This window comes from Hippopotamus amphibius, chromosome 14 (genome assembly GCF_030028045.1).
Source record: "Hippopotamus amphibius kiboko isolate mHipAmp2 chromosome 14, mHipAmp2.hap2, whole genome shotgun sequence".
NCBI lineage: Eukaryota > Metazoa > Chordata > Mammalia > Artiodactyla > Hippopotamidae > Hippopotamus > Hippopotamus amphibius.
In genome coordinates this window covers 57,020,904-57,041,487 of record NC_080199.1, presented here as the reverse complement: position 1 = coordinate 57,041,487, position 20,584 = coordinate 57,020,904, and the positions used below count along the sequence as shown (strand labels likewise).

Sequence of the window (20,584 nt, the reverse complement as noted above, 5' to 3'; positions counted from 1 at the left end):
TCCATCCCTTTGTCATGTTACCTCATGACACCTCATCAATGTGTAGAAACATTGGAGTTAAGATCCACTGCTTTAGACAATTACACTTAGATAATCAATGTGCTGAGAACAATCTAGTGCACAGATTTTACTAATTAGTGTTAACACATTGTCAGTCAAATTTGAAACAAGGATGCACTAACTAAAAACTCTCTTTAAGGTGTATAAAATTATAATACAGTAATTGAAAATTTTTTTTAGTTTTAAAAACTTTCACTTTAACACTAGGTTTAACCTGAGGCGATGATTCCATTTTTCTATCTTTATTATAATTTAGTAAGTCAGTGGTAGTAGGGAGTACTGGAAGTAAGAGGCTGAAAGATGGTTTCAGCAGATATTTGATCAGAGGGCGCCAAAAAGAAAATTGCACCTACCCTTACATATTTTCCCTGTGAGCCGGTCCCTACCTATGTCTGGACCAGGTCACTTCTCAAAATAAGCTCTCCGTCCTCTGAAGCTGCTGACTCTGAGTAAGGGAGCTGGAGTACCTGAGTCATATCCCTACTACCCTCATTCAGTTGCGCCTAATTCGTCCCTGCCCTTTTGTTTCACAACTGTTCATATAAAGGTAGTATTATTGACCTCAGTCCCCAATACAAAAGGATATATGGCTTCTCAGTTACTAAACAGCAAAGAAAAATGGAACTACTCTAGATAGGCAATAGGCTCAAGTAAACTTCCAAACATGAAAGAAATCAATGCCAGCGGTACCCTATCCCCTATTCAAATACTCCCACCTCTCCACATTCCAGTTTATTTCTCTATTGTGATCACAGACCACAACTTCATAACTTGTCTCCTTTACTGAACTGTGAGCCTCTACACAGCAAGAAGCAGGTATTATTCATCTTTGTATTCATGGAATATAGTATGGGTTAAATAAAAGTTAGTGTTAATTGACTGGATGGATAAATGTGTGAGTAGATGGTTAGGTGGACAGATGGCCAGTTGCTAAGTACTCTGCTTCTGGGTCACAGATGGTTTCTGAGAAGAGTGCAGATAAAACTGAAGGACAGGATCAAGGCTAGACCAAGAGCAAAAATGGAGGATACAGGAGAGAACAAAGGTTAGAAGCTGGGAAACCTGAATTCTGACTCAGATTCTGCCCTTAACTCACGGTGACCTTAGGTCACTGCAATTGAATATATGTGTATGTTGGAGGCCAGGGATCATCTACAGAATATGTTAAATATCTACAGAGTATGTTAAATACAGATTAGACCAGTAACCTGTGAAATATTTCAAACACAGATTAGAGCAGTCAACTTGTAAAATATGAGGTCAACTTCCATCTATTTAACAATATGGAATCATCTCAAGATAATAACGCTAAGCAGCCAGCCCGAAAAGGAGCAAGATTTTCAAAGCCAAATTCTAACTAGAAAATTAAACCAGAGTGATACCAAAAGATGACTTCAGTGTTTGGAATATACCTGTTAGGAAGTAAGAAGTATGGCGGGCTTTACATCCATGCTCTGTGGCTCCTGATGCTAGATGTGTCAAGTCCACCCGTGAAGCTTCAGAGATCTGGTCTTTGGCCTGAAGCTTCAGATATATCTACCCTCGAAAGCTTGGTCTTCTGGGCAATTCAAAGTTCATTTAGTTCATTAACGCGTAAACTAACTAGGCGTTAGTTTAACTTGTTCATCACTGCTATTTTATTCTCTGGCCCTAAATTTCTCTCTTTCAAGTTTAAGGATTTTCCTTAGTTCTACTTTCTAAAATTTGGAGAAAAGGGACTTTTTTTACCCAACAGATATCCTTTATCATTTTGTTATTGGACTGACTTTTATTCAATTATTTTTGTCCAATAGCTCCCTGAATTAAGAGTTCGACACTATTCCTGAATTAAGTTCTAAACTATCAATATTTGAACCTACCTTCAAATGAGCCTTCCCTGCCTCTCTCCCCCGGCCCCCACAATCACACGCTTCTCCCACCAATTCACTTATATGTTGCCTCTTTCTGGAAATGTTTCATTTCTATTTCACTTTTGAAAGGTGCAAACAGAAGTACACACAGTACTCTAGCAACAGAGACATTATACTTTTATACAAAAAAGATATGTTTTGGGAATTCCCTGGTGGTCTAGTGGTTAGGATTCTGTGCTTCCACTGCAGGGGGCTCCGGTTTAATCCCTGGTCAAGGAACTAAGATTCTGCAAGCCATATGGCACAGTCAAAAAAAAAAGTTTCTGTTTTATTTTCAATAGTTTCCATAAGATGTCCAATGTTTTGTTAGCACTTCTAGTGCTGAAATAAATGATAGAAAACATCTAGCTCCACTTTCTCCATTTTGCAGAGGAAGACACTGAGGTCCTGAATAGTCACATGTCTTGCCCGAGTTGTAGCAACTGCTGTCTGTGTCTGCTCTGGGACTGGAACACAGTCCTAATTCCAGACCTAGCCTTCAAGTAACAATTTAAAATTACTCCTATAGTCTTTTAATAGATTATAAAAATCATTCAATTATCTTTCCAGGGTGAGCTCATAGACTCAATGAAACTTCCCTATCTGACTTTAGTGCCCACTCACAAAAACCTTATAAAGTCTTGTACAATTTCTTACTAGGTAGTTTTCTAAATTACCTAGAGAAAACAGTGTCATTTAATCATCTGATGTCCAACTAGATCCTAGCACTGGTGCTTGATGTCCTCAACCCTTATAATTCCCTATTTCTTTTTTTTTCCACAAAATTTTACCTTCCCTCATTCTCCAACAAGAAGTTGTATGTTCAAATCTCCTACATTTATTATAAAACCAACAAGTTTGTTAAGTATGAAAGTAGGATTACTAGTATCTCCTTCAACTTCTGGATGGGGGATAAAGGCCATTAATAATCAGAGGCATCCATTTGGCCAACAACTCAAAGCCTTACGAGTTGTCAAGGGAGTGGTTCAATGAAATTCTCAAACTGATGCTACGAATTCAAAATGGGACAATCTGTCTTGAGTGTAATTTCATCATAGGAATCAACAGCCTTAAACATATTCATGTCATTAGGCTCAGAAAAAAATCAGAGAGGTACATAAAAACTTTTATATGAGAATATGCACCACTTCATTATTTATAATATATAAAACTGGAAACACTTTGAATACCCAACAATAGGGGAATAATTAAATAAATTAAGGTATATCCAAAATATGCATCCACCATTAAGCAATGTATTGAGGAAAGTTTACAGACCATGTTAGAGAATAAAAGCAAGTTACAAAACAGAATGTTCATCATAAACAGAAAAAAAAGTGCAATGCTATAAACCAAAACATTAACAACAATTATACATTCTTATTACCTATCTTTTATCAATAAAACAAAATCTTTGGATGACAGACCTTGTAATTTAAAGGAATATTGTTTGAATTGCTCTCTACATGTCAGCAACATAATCTTGGCCAAGTTACTTAACCTCTATACTAGTGTTTCCTAATCTGTAAAATGAGGTTAATAATACCCACCTGCTCAGGTTGCTATGAATTTTTATAAATTTGGACATACATATACATCCCCTAGTATTTCACATGTGGTAAACATTCAGTAAATGGTATCTATTCCAATTACTATATGATATTATTATCAATTTTTCTTTTAAAATCAGGAGAATAAACGTTATTAAAAAAGAGAAGTCTTGGGAAGATCCCACCAGTCAGAAGGGTTTAATAACTAACTTCTTAAGTCAGAAAACTCTATGATGTGTCTAGTTTAAAATAAACTTTAAAAACAAATTCTTCAGTAAAAACAAATACACCTGATCTTTGGTATCTCCCTTTTAATCCTTGCGCTCAATTTTGTACCCTGATCATAAAAGTGATCTTGCTGTGTCTCTACCTAGCCTCCTCCCTATTACATACTTTTACAAGCTTTTATTATACTGACTTCGATGTCCCTGGCAAGCACCCTTTAAACTCTCTCTTTTGGCTTACCTACAACACCTTGTAATTTGCTTATTCTTCTTGCATGAGAAATCATCACATTTTCTGAAAGCTACTTTTACTCTCTTATATTAGAGTTTTTTACTTTAAGGCTGTAATTTCTTAGACTAGCAATGCTTACAGCTTAAATTTCACTACACAGTATTCTTTTTTTCCTTTTTGAGTTAAGGTGAAATAAAATTAACTCTGCTTTGAAGTTTAAGCATTTTTAAACTTATCTTGAAGTTTCTGAAGACTCTGAAAATTACCTTAAAAACCAAGACTGTATATCATTTCTTGGAGTTGAATTTCATCAATTTCTGATATCTAAATGATGGAGCAGTAATATGTCAAGGACTTTTAGAGTCAAAATTGGTTTCATGGGACTTCCTAGGTGTCGCAATGGTTAAGAATCCGCCTGCTAATGCAGGGAACACGGGTTCGAGCCCTGCTCTGGGAAGATTCCACATGCCACGGAGCAACTAAGCCCATGTGCCACAACTATTGAGCCTGTGCTCTAGAGCCTGTGAGCCACAACTATTGAGCCCATGTGCCACAACTATTGAAGCCCATGCACCTAGGGCCCGTGCGCTACAACAAGAGAAGCCACTACAGTGAGGAGCCTGCACACCACAATGAAGAGTAGCCCCCACTTGCAACAACTAGAGAAAGCAATGAAGACCCAAAGCAAGCAATAAATAAATTAAATAAATAAATTTACTTTAAAAAAAATTGGTTTCATATCCTAGTCCTACCACATACTAGCTGTATGACCCTGAGAGAGTCAATTAACGTCTTTGATCCTCAGTTTTCTCATATGTAAAATGGTGAAAAGTAACATCTAACTTCATGGGTTATTATGAGAAGTGGGAAAATATAATACAGTGCCTGGTAAACAGCATTCACTAAATGTTAGTTCATTTCCTCCCTATTTGCCTGCATATCATGAACTCAATACATTCATGCGTATCATTAATTTCTACCTTTTTTTTTTAATATATTCAATGATTAAAAATAAAAAATATTACTAATATGGGGGCAGGAGACAGGTATAACACTTGTTACCTTACAAAAGGTTGAAAAGATTGAGAAGCACTGTTTGAGGACAAACTCAGGAAAAAATAAAGGTTATTTAAAAAGAAAAATCTTCAGAAGATCCCAAATGGTCAGTTTTTGTACTGGCCAAAAGTGACTTTATACTACAAGCACCTGAAACAATCCTCTACAAAATTTCACAGTTAAAACACTTTATCATATTAATCAAATATAGACAATAAACTTAGTGCTAGAAATAGATTCGTTGACACTTAAAAAAGAGAGTAAATGAGTCAACAATTCTAAACTGCTTCTAAATAGTAGAATATCATAAGTTTTCTAGAATGGAAGGAAAGAATGAAATGGGTTACCCCAAATGGGAATATACAAATTAGCTGTCAATTCATGGCACCTACTAAAACTTCTACTTAAAATTCTTTACCAAAACCACATAATACATTTGGAAATACTGTAGGCACTATACAGTAATAAAGCTCTTGGTGAATAAAACTTGTAACATCATTGCAGCTAGGCTGTATGTCTATGGCTGCTCCGGCTTTACCACGGCAGAGTTTGGTAGTGTGACAGAGGCTGTAAGGTCTGCAAACCTAAAACACTATTCAGTCCTTTACAAAAGAAGTTTGCTGCCCTCTGTACTTGAGGGTGGCATCCTGGCTCACTTATCTCTTCCCCACACACACCTCATATATGGTTTCTATGTATTTGGTGTTAAAAAAAGCACATCAGGAGAAGTCAGGGTATTCTGTGTACTTTGACTACATCTAATATTTAATATATGCTTATATTTTATGCCTCCCTTTATAGTTAAAAAAAAAATCAGAGAGAGAATCTCATTTATCTTAGTCTTTTTTATTCCTTAAGGCCATCAGTTCATCATATTATAAAACATGTCCTCTAATCCTCTATTTTTCTTCCATCTAGTTATTTCTTTCCTTTGTTAATTATTCAGTGGATTTATAGAGCAGTAACCATGCCTGGTACCATGTTGAAAACTGAGAGAACACTGAGAGAACAGGGATCCTTAAAACTCGGTCCTTGCTTGTAAAGAATATCTAATTTTAGTTTAAAAGACACGTTTCAAAAAAGAGAAGGTGCACTATTTAAATAATGATAGCAAGTCAACAAGTGGGCCAAGTCAGGTACCTGTTACCATCACTTAGTTTCAAATATCCACCAGAAAACACACACACACTCACACACACACACAGAAAAATTACTTTAAATGTTCCACTATCATGAACCAAAGAATTTCTGAGAACTGGGAAAACAGCCCACTCCATCATAGCTGCTACTGCTGGAGGAAAAAAAAAGCATCAAAATTGTTTACAAATTCCCTAAGGCATTTTATTCTTCCAAACAGCATAAGCAGTAAATAACCTTCTAGATAAATATGAACTGCCTGAAAGTGTTATAAAATGCTAAAACTTCTATCTTGAGACTGCAACATTTAAGTTCAAGATAGACAATAGTTGTACCAGAGGGAAATTAAAAGAAAAAAAAAATTCTGCCTCAAAACGGTAGTTGTGATGGAGAAAGGAAAGATGGAGACTAGTCACTCACTCAACAAACATTTATTTAGTATTTATCTATAAATATACAAACACTTATTTAGTATCTATGCCAGGCCTGGTGCTAAATTCTGGGCAAAGAGTAGTGAGCAAGACAGACTCAGACTCTTTTTCTCCCCTCAGACACTAACATAACAGAGAAATCCAACAGAAAAGAACACATGCATCAATATGTTGAACCAAACATCCATGTTTATTTATGACGCTACTCAGTAGTAATAAAAGTTAATAGCTCTTCACTTAATAAACAGTTAAGTGACTACCATGTATCGATTGCAATGCCAATCACAGAATCAAGCACATAAGTTCTTGCCCTTAAGACTTCACAACTTAGGTGCTTATACATAAATAATTTTGATATATTATAAGAAATAATTTAATAAAACACTGAACGACTTTCCAAGGAAGTACTTAGGATAAAACAACTTTATTCTACTAGGGAAAGGGAACTCAAGTCAAGCAAGACGTCACATCAGGAACCTGAGTCTTAAAAATGAACAGGAGTTTGTCAGGGAAAGAATTTCAGACAGAGAAGAAAACTGTAGTAAGTAAAGTCATAGCACAGGGTACAGTACAGTGATTAAAGAGATGAAAAACGAGGCTGTGTAAGTCAGTCATTTAAGGGTTAGTTCACGAAGAGTCCTGTATACCACAATGGTATATTTATACAATTTATACAATTACCATGGGAAGTTTGGACCTTGGTAAATTTATAAAAAAGGAACCTGGTAAATTAATTTAAAAAATTATAGTACCATAATTAGGTCTGTAGTTTAGAAAAATAACTGATGGCATATGACCCAGCAATCCCAGTACTAGGCATATACCCTAAGAAAACCATAATTCAAAAACACACATGCACCCCAATGTCCACTGCAGCACCATTTACAATAGCCAGGTCATGGAAGCAACCTAAATGTCCATCAACAGATGAATGGATAAAGAAGATATGGTACATGTACACAATGGAATATCACTCAGCCATAAGAAGGAACGAAATTGGGACATTTGTAGAGACATGAATGGACCTACAGACTGTCATACAGAGTGAAGTAAGTCAGAAAGAGAAAAACAAATATCATATATTAACGTATACATGCAGAATCTAGAAAAATGGTACAGATCAACCAGTTTGCAAGGCAAAAATAGAGACACAGATGTAGAGAACAAACATATGGACATCAAGGGGGGGAAAAGCGGGGTGGGGGGTGAATTGGGAGATTGGAATTGCCATATATACATTACTAATAAGAAAAAAAATATCAAATTGTATACTTTAAATATATGTAGTTTATTGTATGTCAATTATATCTCAATAAAAGTTCTTAAAAAAAAAAGAAATGAGATGAAGTGAGAGAGTAGCATAGACATATATGTACTACCAACTGTAAAATACATAGCCAGTGGGAAGTTGCTGCATAACAAAGGGAGTTCATGGGAGGGGGCGGGGGGTGAAGGGGAAGCTGAGACAAAGCGAGAGAGTAGCACAGACATATATATACTACCAACTGTAAAATAGATAGTCAGTGGGAAGTTGTATAACAAAGGGAGTCCAACTTGAGGATGGAAGATGCCTTAGAGGACTGGGGGCGGGGAGGGTGGGGGGGACTCGAGGCGGGGGGGAGTCAAGGAAGGGAGGGAATACGGGGATATGTGTATAAAAACAGATGATTGAACTTGGTGTACCCCCAAAAAAATAATAAATTAATTAAAAAAAACAAAAAAAACAAAGGGTGTTCAACTGGAGGATGGATGATGCCTTAGAGGACTGGGACGGGGAGGGCTGGGGGGAGTCGAGGGAGGGAGGGAATACGGGGATATGTGTATAAAAACAGATGATTGAACTTGGTGTACCCCCAAAAAAATAATAAATTAATTAAAAAAAACAAAAAAAACAAAGGGTGTTCAACTGGAGGATGGATGATGCCTTAGAGGACTGGGACGGGGAGGGCTGGGGGGAGTCGAGGGAGGGAGGGAATACGGGGATATGTGTATAAAAACAGATGATTGAACTGGGTGTACCCCCCCAAAAAATAATAAATAAATAAATTTTAAAAAAAAGAAAGAAAAAGAAAAAGAACTGATGGCTGTGTGAAGTTTAAAAAGGGTAAAGGAGCAGAAGCAAAGAGACCTGTTTTTAAAGGCTATTCTCAATACAATAGGCCAGAGTAGAAGTGCTAAAGGCCAACAGAATAACAGTGAGAAGGAAGAAAGTGCAGTGATGATGGCACTATTCAAGGTAGGGGATGGGCAAGAATCATCACCTATGGGGAGGGGATATAATGAGCTACACTTTAGATAAGCTGAATTTTTTGTATTTTTATTTGTAGGACTCATTGGCAGACAGCTGATAATTCGTATTAACTCCATTCTTCTCATTCCTTCCCATTCCAGAATAACATTTACTCATTCAACAATTTCTTTTTGAAGTGCTTACCACATATCAGACACCTTTATAAAGGCTGGAAATACACAGACAGCAAAGTCCCTGTCACAGAGCTTACATTTTAGCCTCCTCTTATGATACAGTAGATACAAACACTGTTTTACAGTGAAAGGAACAGTGAGAAAACAACAGGGCAAGGTTAAAAATATGGATATACAATACATAACCCATGTGATTTCTTCAAAGGGAAGCTTCAAGGTAAATATTTTAAATTCAAATTGCAACTGAAAAATAAAGGTGGTCTCTTTTTTTAGTAATTAATAAGCACTTGGTAACTTACATGTTTGATAGGTTTTGATTTTCATGTATCAGGTTTGCTTATACTGAAACATATATGTGGCTAATTTTCTTATATGTTACACTACCCTAATAATACTAGGAGTTACACTCTTCAGGAGAGTATTGAAAATTAAAAGGCTACCAAGTCATACAGAGTTTGGTTCAAACTGCTTTAAAAATTGTTAATATTCTCCTCAACTTTAAAGTTTCTTTTCTGCTTTTCCATGAGAAGCAGCTTTGCTAAAGCAAAGTTTGACCACAACTTCTGATTATTAAACGATTAACTGTAAGACAGAATTTTACTCAAAGTACTACACAGGTATTTCCTCCTACATTTTTATCTTTTTAATCTCCCAAACAGGCTAATGAACATGAATTCTCTTAATCCCTACAAGAAAACTTACCTGAAGCAGTTATTTAACATCTACAACTGCAGATATATATTTCAAAAACTTTAAAATAAATAGCATCTTTTTAAAAAATGGTATGAAAAATGTCTTCTTCAATCCTTGACAAACATTTTATTTTCTACTATTTTCGATAAGATTAGGGAATACATCCCACACCTAGGTCATTTGTTCTTTGTTATACTAGCCTCTGTCAACTTCCCATCACTTTCAATACTTGTAAGCTCCCCCAAAGTTACTATTATCAACTCTCTTATCTTCTACCTCATCACTGGTCACTGGACCAATGATTACTGGACCAATGATTCCCTACAGAAGCAGAACAGACCCTTAGGGACCTTTTAAAAATTTGCAAGGACATTTTTGGTTGTCATGATAAGTTGGATAGGAAGGAGGGTATTTGGTGGATGAAGACTACTGATCCTAGAAGTCCTAAAATGCATGAGACAACACTGGACAACAAAGAACTGTCTGCATCCTTCAAGATTTTAAAAGACTCTATTGGACAGTGAGTAGGTGAAAAGCCTGTGTATAATCATCTTAATCTAGGACTTTATCATACATAAGATATATCATTTTTGCACCATTTTAGTGAAGACTGAACTTTCCAGATGTTATCATGCAGTACTATCATGTAAAATGAGATGAGATTCCTCTTTGTCTTATTCAAAATTTTACCAAAAGTTATTCACAATTTGGGAAAAATTCGTTTGTCGATGACAATGGCCTTTATGGTATTTGCACTGCCAATGTAATACATCTGAAATCAACCTGCATTTATAGACATCACACTCACAGTGATTTCTCTGCACTGGTGCAATCTGCTGGCAACTGATTGTAGTGGCAACTGATTACTTCACTGTGTCTTCTAATGTAATCGTTCCTGAGCACATATTTAAATAGTAGACGTTATTTTCTAATACAATACTTATTTCACCTTTATGCTTCAATTAGAGCAGTACACTGATATTTTTAAATTGTGTTTATGGGTATTTTTTATTGCCTATAAATCTTTAGGATATTACAGAAGACTAATATTTGTTATAAAAAGGGGACACTGGGCTGGACAGGTTTAGAATCACTGACCTACACTGTAGCCTTCACGTGCCTGGACTACTAAAGATGTCTCCTAACTGATAGCTTGGATTCTATACACTCCCACTTCCAAAAGAAAAGTACCTACAAATGCAAAAAAAAAAAAAAAAAAAAAAAATCACCAATATTATTTCTACCTTCAAATTACCACAGGGCTCCAATTGCCTTGCAAATCAGTCCAGTACTGAAATTTTTACAACTCTCCATAAAGAGATGAGTTCTACCTAACCTAATAACTTATCCGGTTTACATCACTGACTCCATTTACAACACTCCATTCACAAAGCCTTATTTCTGGAAACTACACTCAACACTTTTTAATAACCTAAAAGGGAAAAGAATATGAAAAAGAATATATATATGTGTGTGTGTGTGTGTGTGTGTGTACAAGTGAATCACTGCTGTACACCTGAAACTAACACAACATTGTAAATCAACTATACTTCAATTTTTTAAAGAATTTTATGCAGATATAATAAACTGCATATGTTTACAGTGTACAATTTGATTTTTTTTCTTAGTATACTTCAATTTTTTTAAATGTTAAATAATTGAAAAAAAAAAAAGCCTTATTTCTAAGGAGTCAGCAAGTCATAGTGGAAAGTGTTACGATTTGGAACCTTAGGTTTGCCACTTATTAGGAGAATGATCCTGGGTGAGTTACCATTTTGAGTCTTCATCTCCTCATTTAACAACTGAAAAGGACTTCCTCACAGGGTTGTGGTACGGAATGAATCAGACACAGCAGGAGCTCAAAGAGTTTGCTACTTCAAATCTTTATCTGTTTTGTTCATTTACTTATTCCGAGGATGATACCTGGTTGGTACCCAACAGTGCTCAAGAAATGTTTGTTGAAAGAAAGCATATTGCTTTCTGAAAGCTTTCCGGCCTGACTCTGTTTCAGAAATTTTCAGTTAATCAAGTAACAATCACTGAGTGCTTACAAATTGAGTGCTTACTAGAAGTAAATACCCAGTCCCTGCTCTTACGAAACAAAAAAAACACTGGAAAATGACAGGTCAACATAAAAGATGTCACAAGACTATATATGACTAGTCAACGAACAGTATGGACAATAAGTGCTGTGCAACTAAGGGCAAGACTTATCACTGTGGGCTGGATCTGCAAGGAAAGTGGCTTGGAAAAGGGATAAAATAGCTATGTTTCCCGACTTTCCCCAACTAATCCATTCCTCACTTCTCACACACAGCCTGAGAGAACTTTACAATAGCCCAACCCAGTCACTCCTCTGCTTAAAGCTCATCAAAATGGTGCCAACGCCCTCAGGATATCCCAACCTGTTCCCGTGGTTTACCAGAAGCTTCCAATGTTCTGGCTCCTATTCATCTCCCGAACAGCACAGATCTAAAAGGCAGCCACTAACTACATGTGCTAATTGAGTACATGAAATGTGTCTAGTCCAAACCGAGGTGTGCTGTTAGTGTAAAATACACACTGGATTTCAAAGACTTAGTACCAAAAAAAAAAAAAAAGTAAAATATCTCATTAATAATGTTTATTTTGATTTCATGTCAAAATATTACCGTGGACATATTGGATTAAATAAAAACGCACTGTTAAAATTAAGTCCACCTTTTTCTCCCCCACTTTTTAAATATGGCTACACAAAACCTAAAAACACATTATGTGGCTCGCATTATGTTTCCACTGGACAGTTTTCTTTTCCCAGCTCTACATTTCAGCCTGAATAGACTCCTTCCTATGTTTATCTGGCTTACAGCTTTGTAGATAAGACTGCGGGCCCCTGAAACACTTTTTCTTCTTCACTGAGTTTACTGTCACTCATTCTTCAGATCCTAGTTTTACATCGCTTTCTCCAAGAAGCTTCCCCTGGCCTCACCCCCAGCCCGGAAAGACTGGACTGGAGTCTCCTACGTGATGAGAACATCCATCCTACAGCGCTTATCGCACTGCGTCTGCAACTGCCTGTTCCCGGGTCTGTACCCACGAGGAGAGTGGAAGCTCCTTGAGGGACCAGAGATTCTCCGAACACGCCTACTCTTCAATGCCGGGCACAGAGGGGCATCCACGCTGAATAAATGGGGGGTGGGACAAAGGTGGTGAATGAACACCGGGACGACCTCGGTTCGCGTGTAAGGGGGTGCAGAGGGGTGAGGCAAGGACCAAGGGGGTTTCGGGGGGCGCTAGCGGGTAGGCTCGGGGAGCCTGGAGCGGGAGAACGGCGGGATTGCCAGCAGACTCACCAGTCCCGGGTCAATGTCGGCGTCCGACCGCTTGGTGGGGGGCGGCAAGTACTCCGCGTAGCGCAGGCCCTCGCCCGCGGGGGCGACGCCGCCACCAGCAGCCATGGCAATGCGGCGCGGGGCACTGGGAGCGCCGCGCTGCCTACGGGGCGGCCGCGGGGACAAACTAGTTAGGGCGGGCCCGTTCGCGGGTGTTACCTCCGCCGCACCCGCGGCTCTGGGGCGGGGCGGGGCGGGGCGGGGCGGGGCGGGGGCGGGGCCCCCAGGGGATCTTGTTCTCACTCACCCTCAGGCCAACTTGTCCCATCCAAGCCAAAGGTCAGAACCTAGCTGAGGCCCCTGGGATGTGGAGAATTTTTTTGTTTGTTTCAGATCTGCAGGCCTAAAGCCAACGTTGGGACTCCTGGGGCAAAGCATAGTGGGGCCTAGCTTCCTTTAACCATCCCGACCCGAGACCCAGGCTTTAAGCCCTACACTCTGGTGTTAGATCTGATGTTGGTCTCATCAGATGCTGGACCAGGAGAGACCCAGAGAATCTAAGTGCAGTGCCTGAAGTTCCCTGAGACCCATACCAGACTTTTCTAAACCCGGCCCCCACCCCCAGCCCCCACACACAGCGGGCCAACTACTGATCATATTTCCGTTTAATACCACAATTCTCCCATCCTTGAGGGCAGTAGAAGTGGCACTGTGCTTACTCCACCCCTTCCCACCATATGATTGGCTATACTTAAGATGAAATTACAAAGAAGAAACTTGTAAACCTTCCACCCCACAAATGGTTTTGTGCTAACTTGGATATAGAAAGGCCTACTTCATTATTACTTTTTTCTTGTTTATTTTTCTGACTTATTATTAATTTTTTAAGTATAGCCTTTTGGAGCAAAAATTAACCAACAAATGAAGCCAGTGTAGTGCTTTCCAACTCCGGTACCAGCTTGGCAGCTCTTTTCACTTTTATACCCATTGCAAAAGCAGCTTACAAGAAGAGAGAAAAAAAAATTTTTTTTAAGTTTTGAGGTTCTACTAATTTATTGATTCAGTTAATATTATTAGCAAGCCTAAGAAGTTAGGGCCTGAAGGAATTTACAATCCAGTAGGGAAGATAACACTAACGTGAAGTGAGTATAATGTATTCCAGAATGTGAGACCATGCATCATACAGCAGTATAAAGAGGAAGAGACTGGAAGGATAGCAGAGATCTGAGTTCTGGCATATGTTCCTTCATTTTCTAGGCTTATGTTCCTGAATATGCCCATTAACCACTCCAAATCTCTCCTTCTCTGTGGAAGGGGAGTAACATTTGTCCAACATTGTGACTCAGGGAAATTGTAAGGATAAAATGAAAAAAGGAAGAAAAAGGACATGGAAGTAATTTGTACAATACACTTAAGAAGAGAGTTACCACCACAATTTGATTGGCATTTCTGGGAGGGAATGGCCATTTTTAACCGAGGTCATCAGAGAAGGGTTGGTGGAGACGGAACCACTGAGGTGGTCAGTAGAGAATGGGTAAGACTTTTTTTCATGAAAAGTGGAGGAGGACTGGAAATTTTAGCTGGGAACAAACACAAAGAAATGAAAAAGGTGGCATGTAGAACTGGATTTAAAAAAAAAAATGCCAAGACTTCAGGAAAATGACATTATTAAAGAAGTTAATTTTAATTAGACTGATCCACAAGTATCCAGGTTATACTAAGTGAATAAATTGGGTTGGAACCCACAGGTCATTCATTCATTCATTCATTCATCCATTCATATATTCAATAAATACGTATTAAGCATCTGTTAGGTATCAGACACTCTACTAGGTGCTGGATCTACAATGTCAAGTAAACAAGTAAGATACGGTAAGTCGTCTATATATGAACCTTCAAGTTGCAAACTTTCAAAGATGCAAACGTGTTCGCATGTCCAATCACATAAGTTAGTTCATGTGTCTGGTGTACACTGTCATGTGCGTAAATCCTCTACAAATGGCTGTGCTTTTGTGTACTTTACTGTACAGTACTGTATAGAGTACAGTGGTACAGTATCTTTATTTCAAGCCCAGGATATCTGGAAGCAAGTGTACAGGCAGCGGTGATGTAGCTGATACTGCGAAGAAGTGCCAAGGAATAACAATGGAAACAAAAGTGAAAATAATTAAAAGAGTGGAGCAAGGCAAAAAGATGGTAGACGTTGCTCATTCTTATAACGTGACTCATTCAACCACTGGCGCGCTTCTAAAGAACAAGGACAAGATAATGAACACGTGAAGTCTGCTGTGCCCACGGTGTCGACAATAATATCAAAGAAGCATGGAAAAGCAGTGGAGGAGATGGAGAAACTTCTCAGTGTGTGGATGCGGGATCAGCAACAGCAATGAGTCCCGCTCAGCTTAATGCTGATTCAAGAGAAAGCTAAAAGCTTTTCTGAAGACTTGAAGAAGAAGCATGGTGAAGAATCAGAGGGCACATCTTTTAATGCCAGCCATGCTTGGTTTCATTGGTACAAGGCTAGAGCCAACCTTCACAACGTAAAAGTAAGTGGCGAGGCAGCTTGTGCAGATATGGTAGCTGCCAGGGAATTTCCTGAAATGCTTTGAGAAATTATTGATAGAGGCACATATTTACCCAAGCAGGCTTTTAATGTGGATGAGACAGGATTGTACTGGAAGAGGATGCCAGACTAAAGTTACATCAGTAAGGAGGAAAAGTTGATGCCAGGCTATAAATAAAGCAGCAAAGGATAGGCTAACTCTGTTGTTTGGTGGCAATGCTTCCGCTGATATGAAGCTGAAGCCTCTCTTAGTTTCTCATTCAGAGAACCCAACAGCCCTTAAAACATAGCCAAGGGCTCTCTTCCTGTGTGTGGAAGAGTAACCCCAAAGCCTGGGTTACACAGGCCATTTTCCAGGACTGTTTTTTTCCACCACTTTATCCCAGAGGTAGAGAAATACTGCTTGGAGAAGGATGTCGCATTCAACATTCCTTTGCTGCTCCACAATGCTCTGGGCCACCCCCCCATTCATGGATGACTTTCATCCCAACGTGAAAGTAGTGCATCTGCCACCAAATACTATGTTGCTCAGCCAACCTATGGACTAGGGAATTACAGCGACTTTCAAAAAAAATTTTTTACGTTGTACTTTTCATCAGGCAATAAAGGCAAGTGGCGAATCAGGAACAAACTTGTGACAATTTTGGAAGGACTATAACATCTACAAGGCCATAAAAAACATTGACTTCACTTGGCGTGAGGTTATGGTCATCACCATGAAGGGGGTTTGGAAGAACTTTGCCAGTGGTTTGTTTATGATTTTTGTGGATTTGAGGAGGTATGTGAGGAGTCCAAAGAGGCTTTCAACAACGTAGTGACCCTCAGTGAGAAGCTACAGCTAGATCTGCAGGAGGACAGATTCATTGAACTCCTTGCTGTGTAACACGAGGGGCTTACTGATGAAGACCTGATGGAATTGGAGGCCCAGAGAGAGGATGAAAAAAAGAGACAAGAGGAAGAAGTAACTGAAGAACCAAAGAGATTCATGATACAGGAAATGGCAAGGGGATTTTCTTTATTTGAGGAGGCACTGTTAGGTTTTGAGGCACAGCACCTGAACATAGAACGGTACAGGAAGGTTGCAGCATCCATTCAGAATGCACTCCAGTGTTGCTGTGTCCTCTATGATGAGAGAAAAAGAGCTACTACCCAGACACCACTGGGTCATTTTTTCAAGAGGGTAGATAGACTTGAATCGAGCAAGGAACCAGAACCTGTGCCATCAATGTCAGGCATGAGTGAAACTGCAGCTTGCCCTCCATTGCTGACGATCCTTCAGCTCTACCATCTCCCACCTCCTCTCCCTCCTCCAGTCAGTAACTCTTCTTGCCTGTTCACCTGATGCCAGTCCCTGTGTGCCAGCTGTCGTACTGCACTACTGTACTTCTCAAGGTACTGTACTGTAAGATTAAACATGTTTTCTTTATTTTTTGTGTTTTTTTAAATGTATTATTTGTGTCAAAAGTATTATAAACCTATTGCAGTACAGTACTATGTAGCCGATTGTGTTAGTTGGGTACCTAGGCTAACTTGGTTGGACTTACAAATGTGCTCTGGGAATGGAATTTGTTCTCATGTAGGGGACTTACTGTATCTGATTCCTTGGAGTTCACAAACTGTACTTCACAGGAGGGCTATGGTGTCCCCTAGCGGCTGGGTACTTGCAGTCACAGTTTTCCAGCAAAGATGCAATTAAAGCCAGACCCAGGTCAAACGCAGCTGCTCTTAGCCCCTGCTCAAGAACTGGAGGGAAGTATCCAGAACAGAAGTCGGGAAAAGAGGAGAAAAGAGAAGTGGGCAGGGGAGAGAATAACAAGGTGGAAGGGAGTCGGGCTCAGCAGGGTTGCAGCTTGGCTATGACCCCAACCTACGGAGAGCAGATTGCTGGTTGCTTGCAGACTTGCCCCAGTTCCACTGCTGCCTCGGGCATCTCCTCCTACAGCAGGGGTGGCCAATACCCGGGCCACGGACCGGTACTGGTCCACGGCCTGTTAGGAACCAGGCGACACAGCAGGAGGTGAGCAGAGGGTGAGCAGGCAAAGCTCCATCTGCCGCCTCCCCATCACTCCCCATCGCTTGCATTACCACCTGAACCATAACACCAGCCCCCTCTGCTCCTGCCCCAAACACCTGTGGAATTTTCTTCCACAAAACTGGTCCCTAGTGCCAAAAAGTTTTGGGACTGCTGTCCTACAGCAATAGCCACTTTCAAAGAAAAATCTTCCACAAAGACTACTCAGTTCTCAGACTCAGTTCTTTGCTAAGGTTACCTTCATCAGAAAAAAAAAAAAGGAGGGGGGGGAAGGAAAACAAGAACAATTAAGTCCTCTCTCTCACCAGAAGGATCTCTTCCTGATTTAGCTAAATTTACTTCTCTGGCTTCCCTGAGAATGAAGAAGAATCCTTCTTGTGAAACGCAGAAGGGAATCCACATTAAATTTTCATCGGCCTATTTTTATTAGTTAAATCACTTCAGACACAGTTAACACTACATTCAATAGACTTTCTAAAAGAAAAGCAGATATTGGTAATACATTTTAGATATATCTCAGTAAAAAAAGGTTTTAATATTTGTTGTTTGAAAAGACTTTTGGCAAAAAATAAACAAATTGACCTTTGTGCCTCAGTTTCTCATCAGTAAAGTGGGGAATAATAATAGCACCTCCCAGGGCTTCTCTGGTGGCACACTGGTTGGGAGTCTCCCTGCAGGAGACAAGAGTTCGATCCCTAGTCCGGGAAGATACCACATGCCTCTGAGCGGCTGGGCCCATGTGCCACAACTGCTGAGGCTGTGCTCTGGGGCCTGAGTGCCACCACTGCTGAAGCTTGTGTGCCTATAGCCCGTGCTCTGCAACAAGAGAAGCCACCGCAATGAGAAGCCCATGCACCACAGCAAGGGGTGGCCCCCACTCGCTGCAGCTAGAGAGGGCTCACGTGCAGCAATGAAGACCCTACGTAGCCAATAAATAAATAAATAAATAAATAAATACAAATAGCACCTCCTGTGTGAGGATTAAATGAATTGACTTTTGTAAAGCTCTCAGAACAGTGCTGTATACTGAGTAAGTTCTATAAGTGTTAGTTACTATTTTCCTTATATTACCTCTTTCACCTCTTTCCTTGTATATTTTCTTCTTGCTTCCCAGCCCCAACAGTAGTGTTTGATCCCCAAGTGGTTGTCTTGTCTTTGAAATTATAAAATCTGATTAGACATTACATAGTGATAAAATATAACCTGTTGGGGGTGGGGGGAAGGAGTTGTTTTTACAGGATGAAATTAAATACTTTGGAAAGACTTGACAAAAGCAAGTTAGAAAAAAAAAGCCATCAAATGGCAGGTGTAAGAGAATCATAAAAATCGAGTGTGATTCTACACTCAGTTTACTTTTAAAATGTCTTTTTATCCCTTTATTTTAACGTTAATTAGTAGTCACTGAGGATAAATTACCAATGTAGAAGAAATTGGAGGCAGAACTGAATCAGAGGACCCACATCCAAATAAAAGACTTTGGCCCTGCAGATAAACATCGAGTACATGAATAGATACAGTGGATATAGTGTATGTCTGTTCCTTTATTTAAATAATATCACCTCCTGTGTGAGGATTACATGAATTGACTTTTGTAAAGCTCTTAGAACAATGCCAGATACCTAGTAAGTTCTAGAAAAGAGCCAGGGAGGAGTCAGAGAAGCTCGCGCTCAAGCTGGCCACGGAAGGGTGAATACAAGTTTGCTGGATTGATAAGAATGAGGCAGGCTCCTGTGGTGAGGCGTGGGGCTGGTAAGAGGTAAAGAAAGCTCTGTATGTGAACAGTACTGCAAGTCATTCGGTTTGGCTAAACTTAAAGTACAAAGAAGACAATGAAGATGGATAAGGGTGGACAGATAAGCAGACAAAGGCCAGATATGGATCAGATTTATTTAATAAGAAAAGGCATTTAGATTTTATCTTACAGGTGAAGGCAAAACATCAAAAAATGTCAAATGCAGTAGTGCCATGATCAAATCTACATGCTAGGAAGATCATTCCGGTAGTGATGTGGGATAGATGGGTCAAAACTAGAAGAGGGAGGTCAAAAGAGAGTTATTGCAATAGCCTGAGTAGGAGATGTTGAGGCCTAAACTAGGGTGGTGGCAGGGACATGGCAAGGAGTTGTGTAGTGACCTTTACTGCTTTCCTCCCCATGTTCAATCCCTCTTGGCCCCACCCAACAAGGACCCAAGGACTGACTCTGTTCCCTACTCTCAGGGTGGGCCCACCACTCTGGCCATGGTGTCTGTTTCATGGATGGGCACATAGCCCTTCCGGGACATTGGGATTATAGGAGAGGTTTGCCATGTGCTTCAGGGAAAGCAGCGTCTTTCTGTTCAGGTGGACGTGAACAGAGAAGCGTGACGTCCTAATTGTGGTTGACAATCATTTGACAGCCATGAACTAAGGTGACCATATAATTTATCACCCCAAACTAGGTCGTATTTGAATGAAAGATAGTGCTACAAATAGCTGTGTTAGGACAATAGATGTACCTGGGAGTGTCCTGGCCAACCAGGACATATGGTGCCCTGACCATTAGAGGATGCAGCAGATACCATCCAAAGCTACAAGGAGATTAAAAAGAAACTGAGTCCTTAATCAAACTTCATTTGAAGTTTACCCCATCTCTGACATTTTTAGTTATGAAGTAAAAATTCCCTTTATTTTAATTTTTCTTTAATTTTGTATTTTAAAATGTAAGCATTTAAAGAGTAGAAAGAATAGTATAATGAGACCTCACATCCCCTAAGTCCCGATTAAACAATTATCAAGATTCTGCCACAATAATCTATTTTCCTTTTTTGGATGAAGTATTTTAAAGCAAATGAAGATACCATTTCATTTCACCCTGAATATTTCGATATATTTCCTGTTAATATGGACATTTTCTAACACATCACACCATTGTGACATCTAATAAAAATTGATAACCTTTTTTTTGTCATCTGATATCCAGTTCATATCCAAATTCCTCTCACT

The 20,584-nt window shown here is 39.4% G+C and overlaps 1 protein-coding gene across 2 annotated transcripts in view; it reads right to left on the bottom strand.

The window, feature by feature from the left end:
* The window catches only part of DNAJC15 (DnaJ heat shock protein family (Hsp40) member C15), a 69,723-nt gene extending 56,549 nt beyond the window's left edge, over positions 1-13,174 (bottom strand). For both annotated transcript variants that reach the window (XM_057707760.1, XM_057707761.1), the window contains exon 1: positions 13,029-13,174. In XM_057707760.1, coding sequence (XP_057563743.1) covers positions 13,029-13,133 — 105 coding nt within the window. In that variant the 5' untranslated portion in view covers positions 13,134-13,174. The remainder of the gene's footprint in view (positions 1-13,028) is intronic.
* Between the last annotated feature and the right edge of the window lie 7,410 nt (positions 13,175-20,584).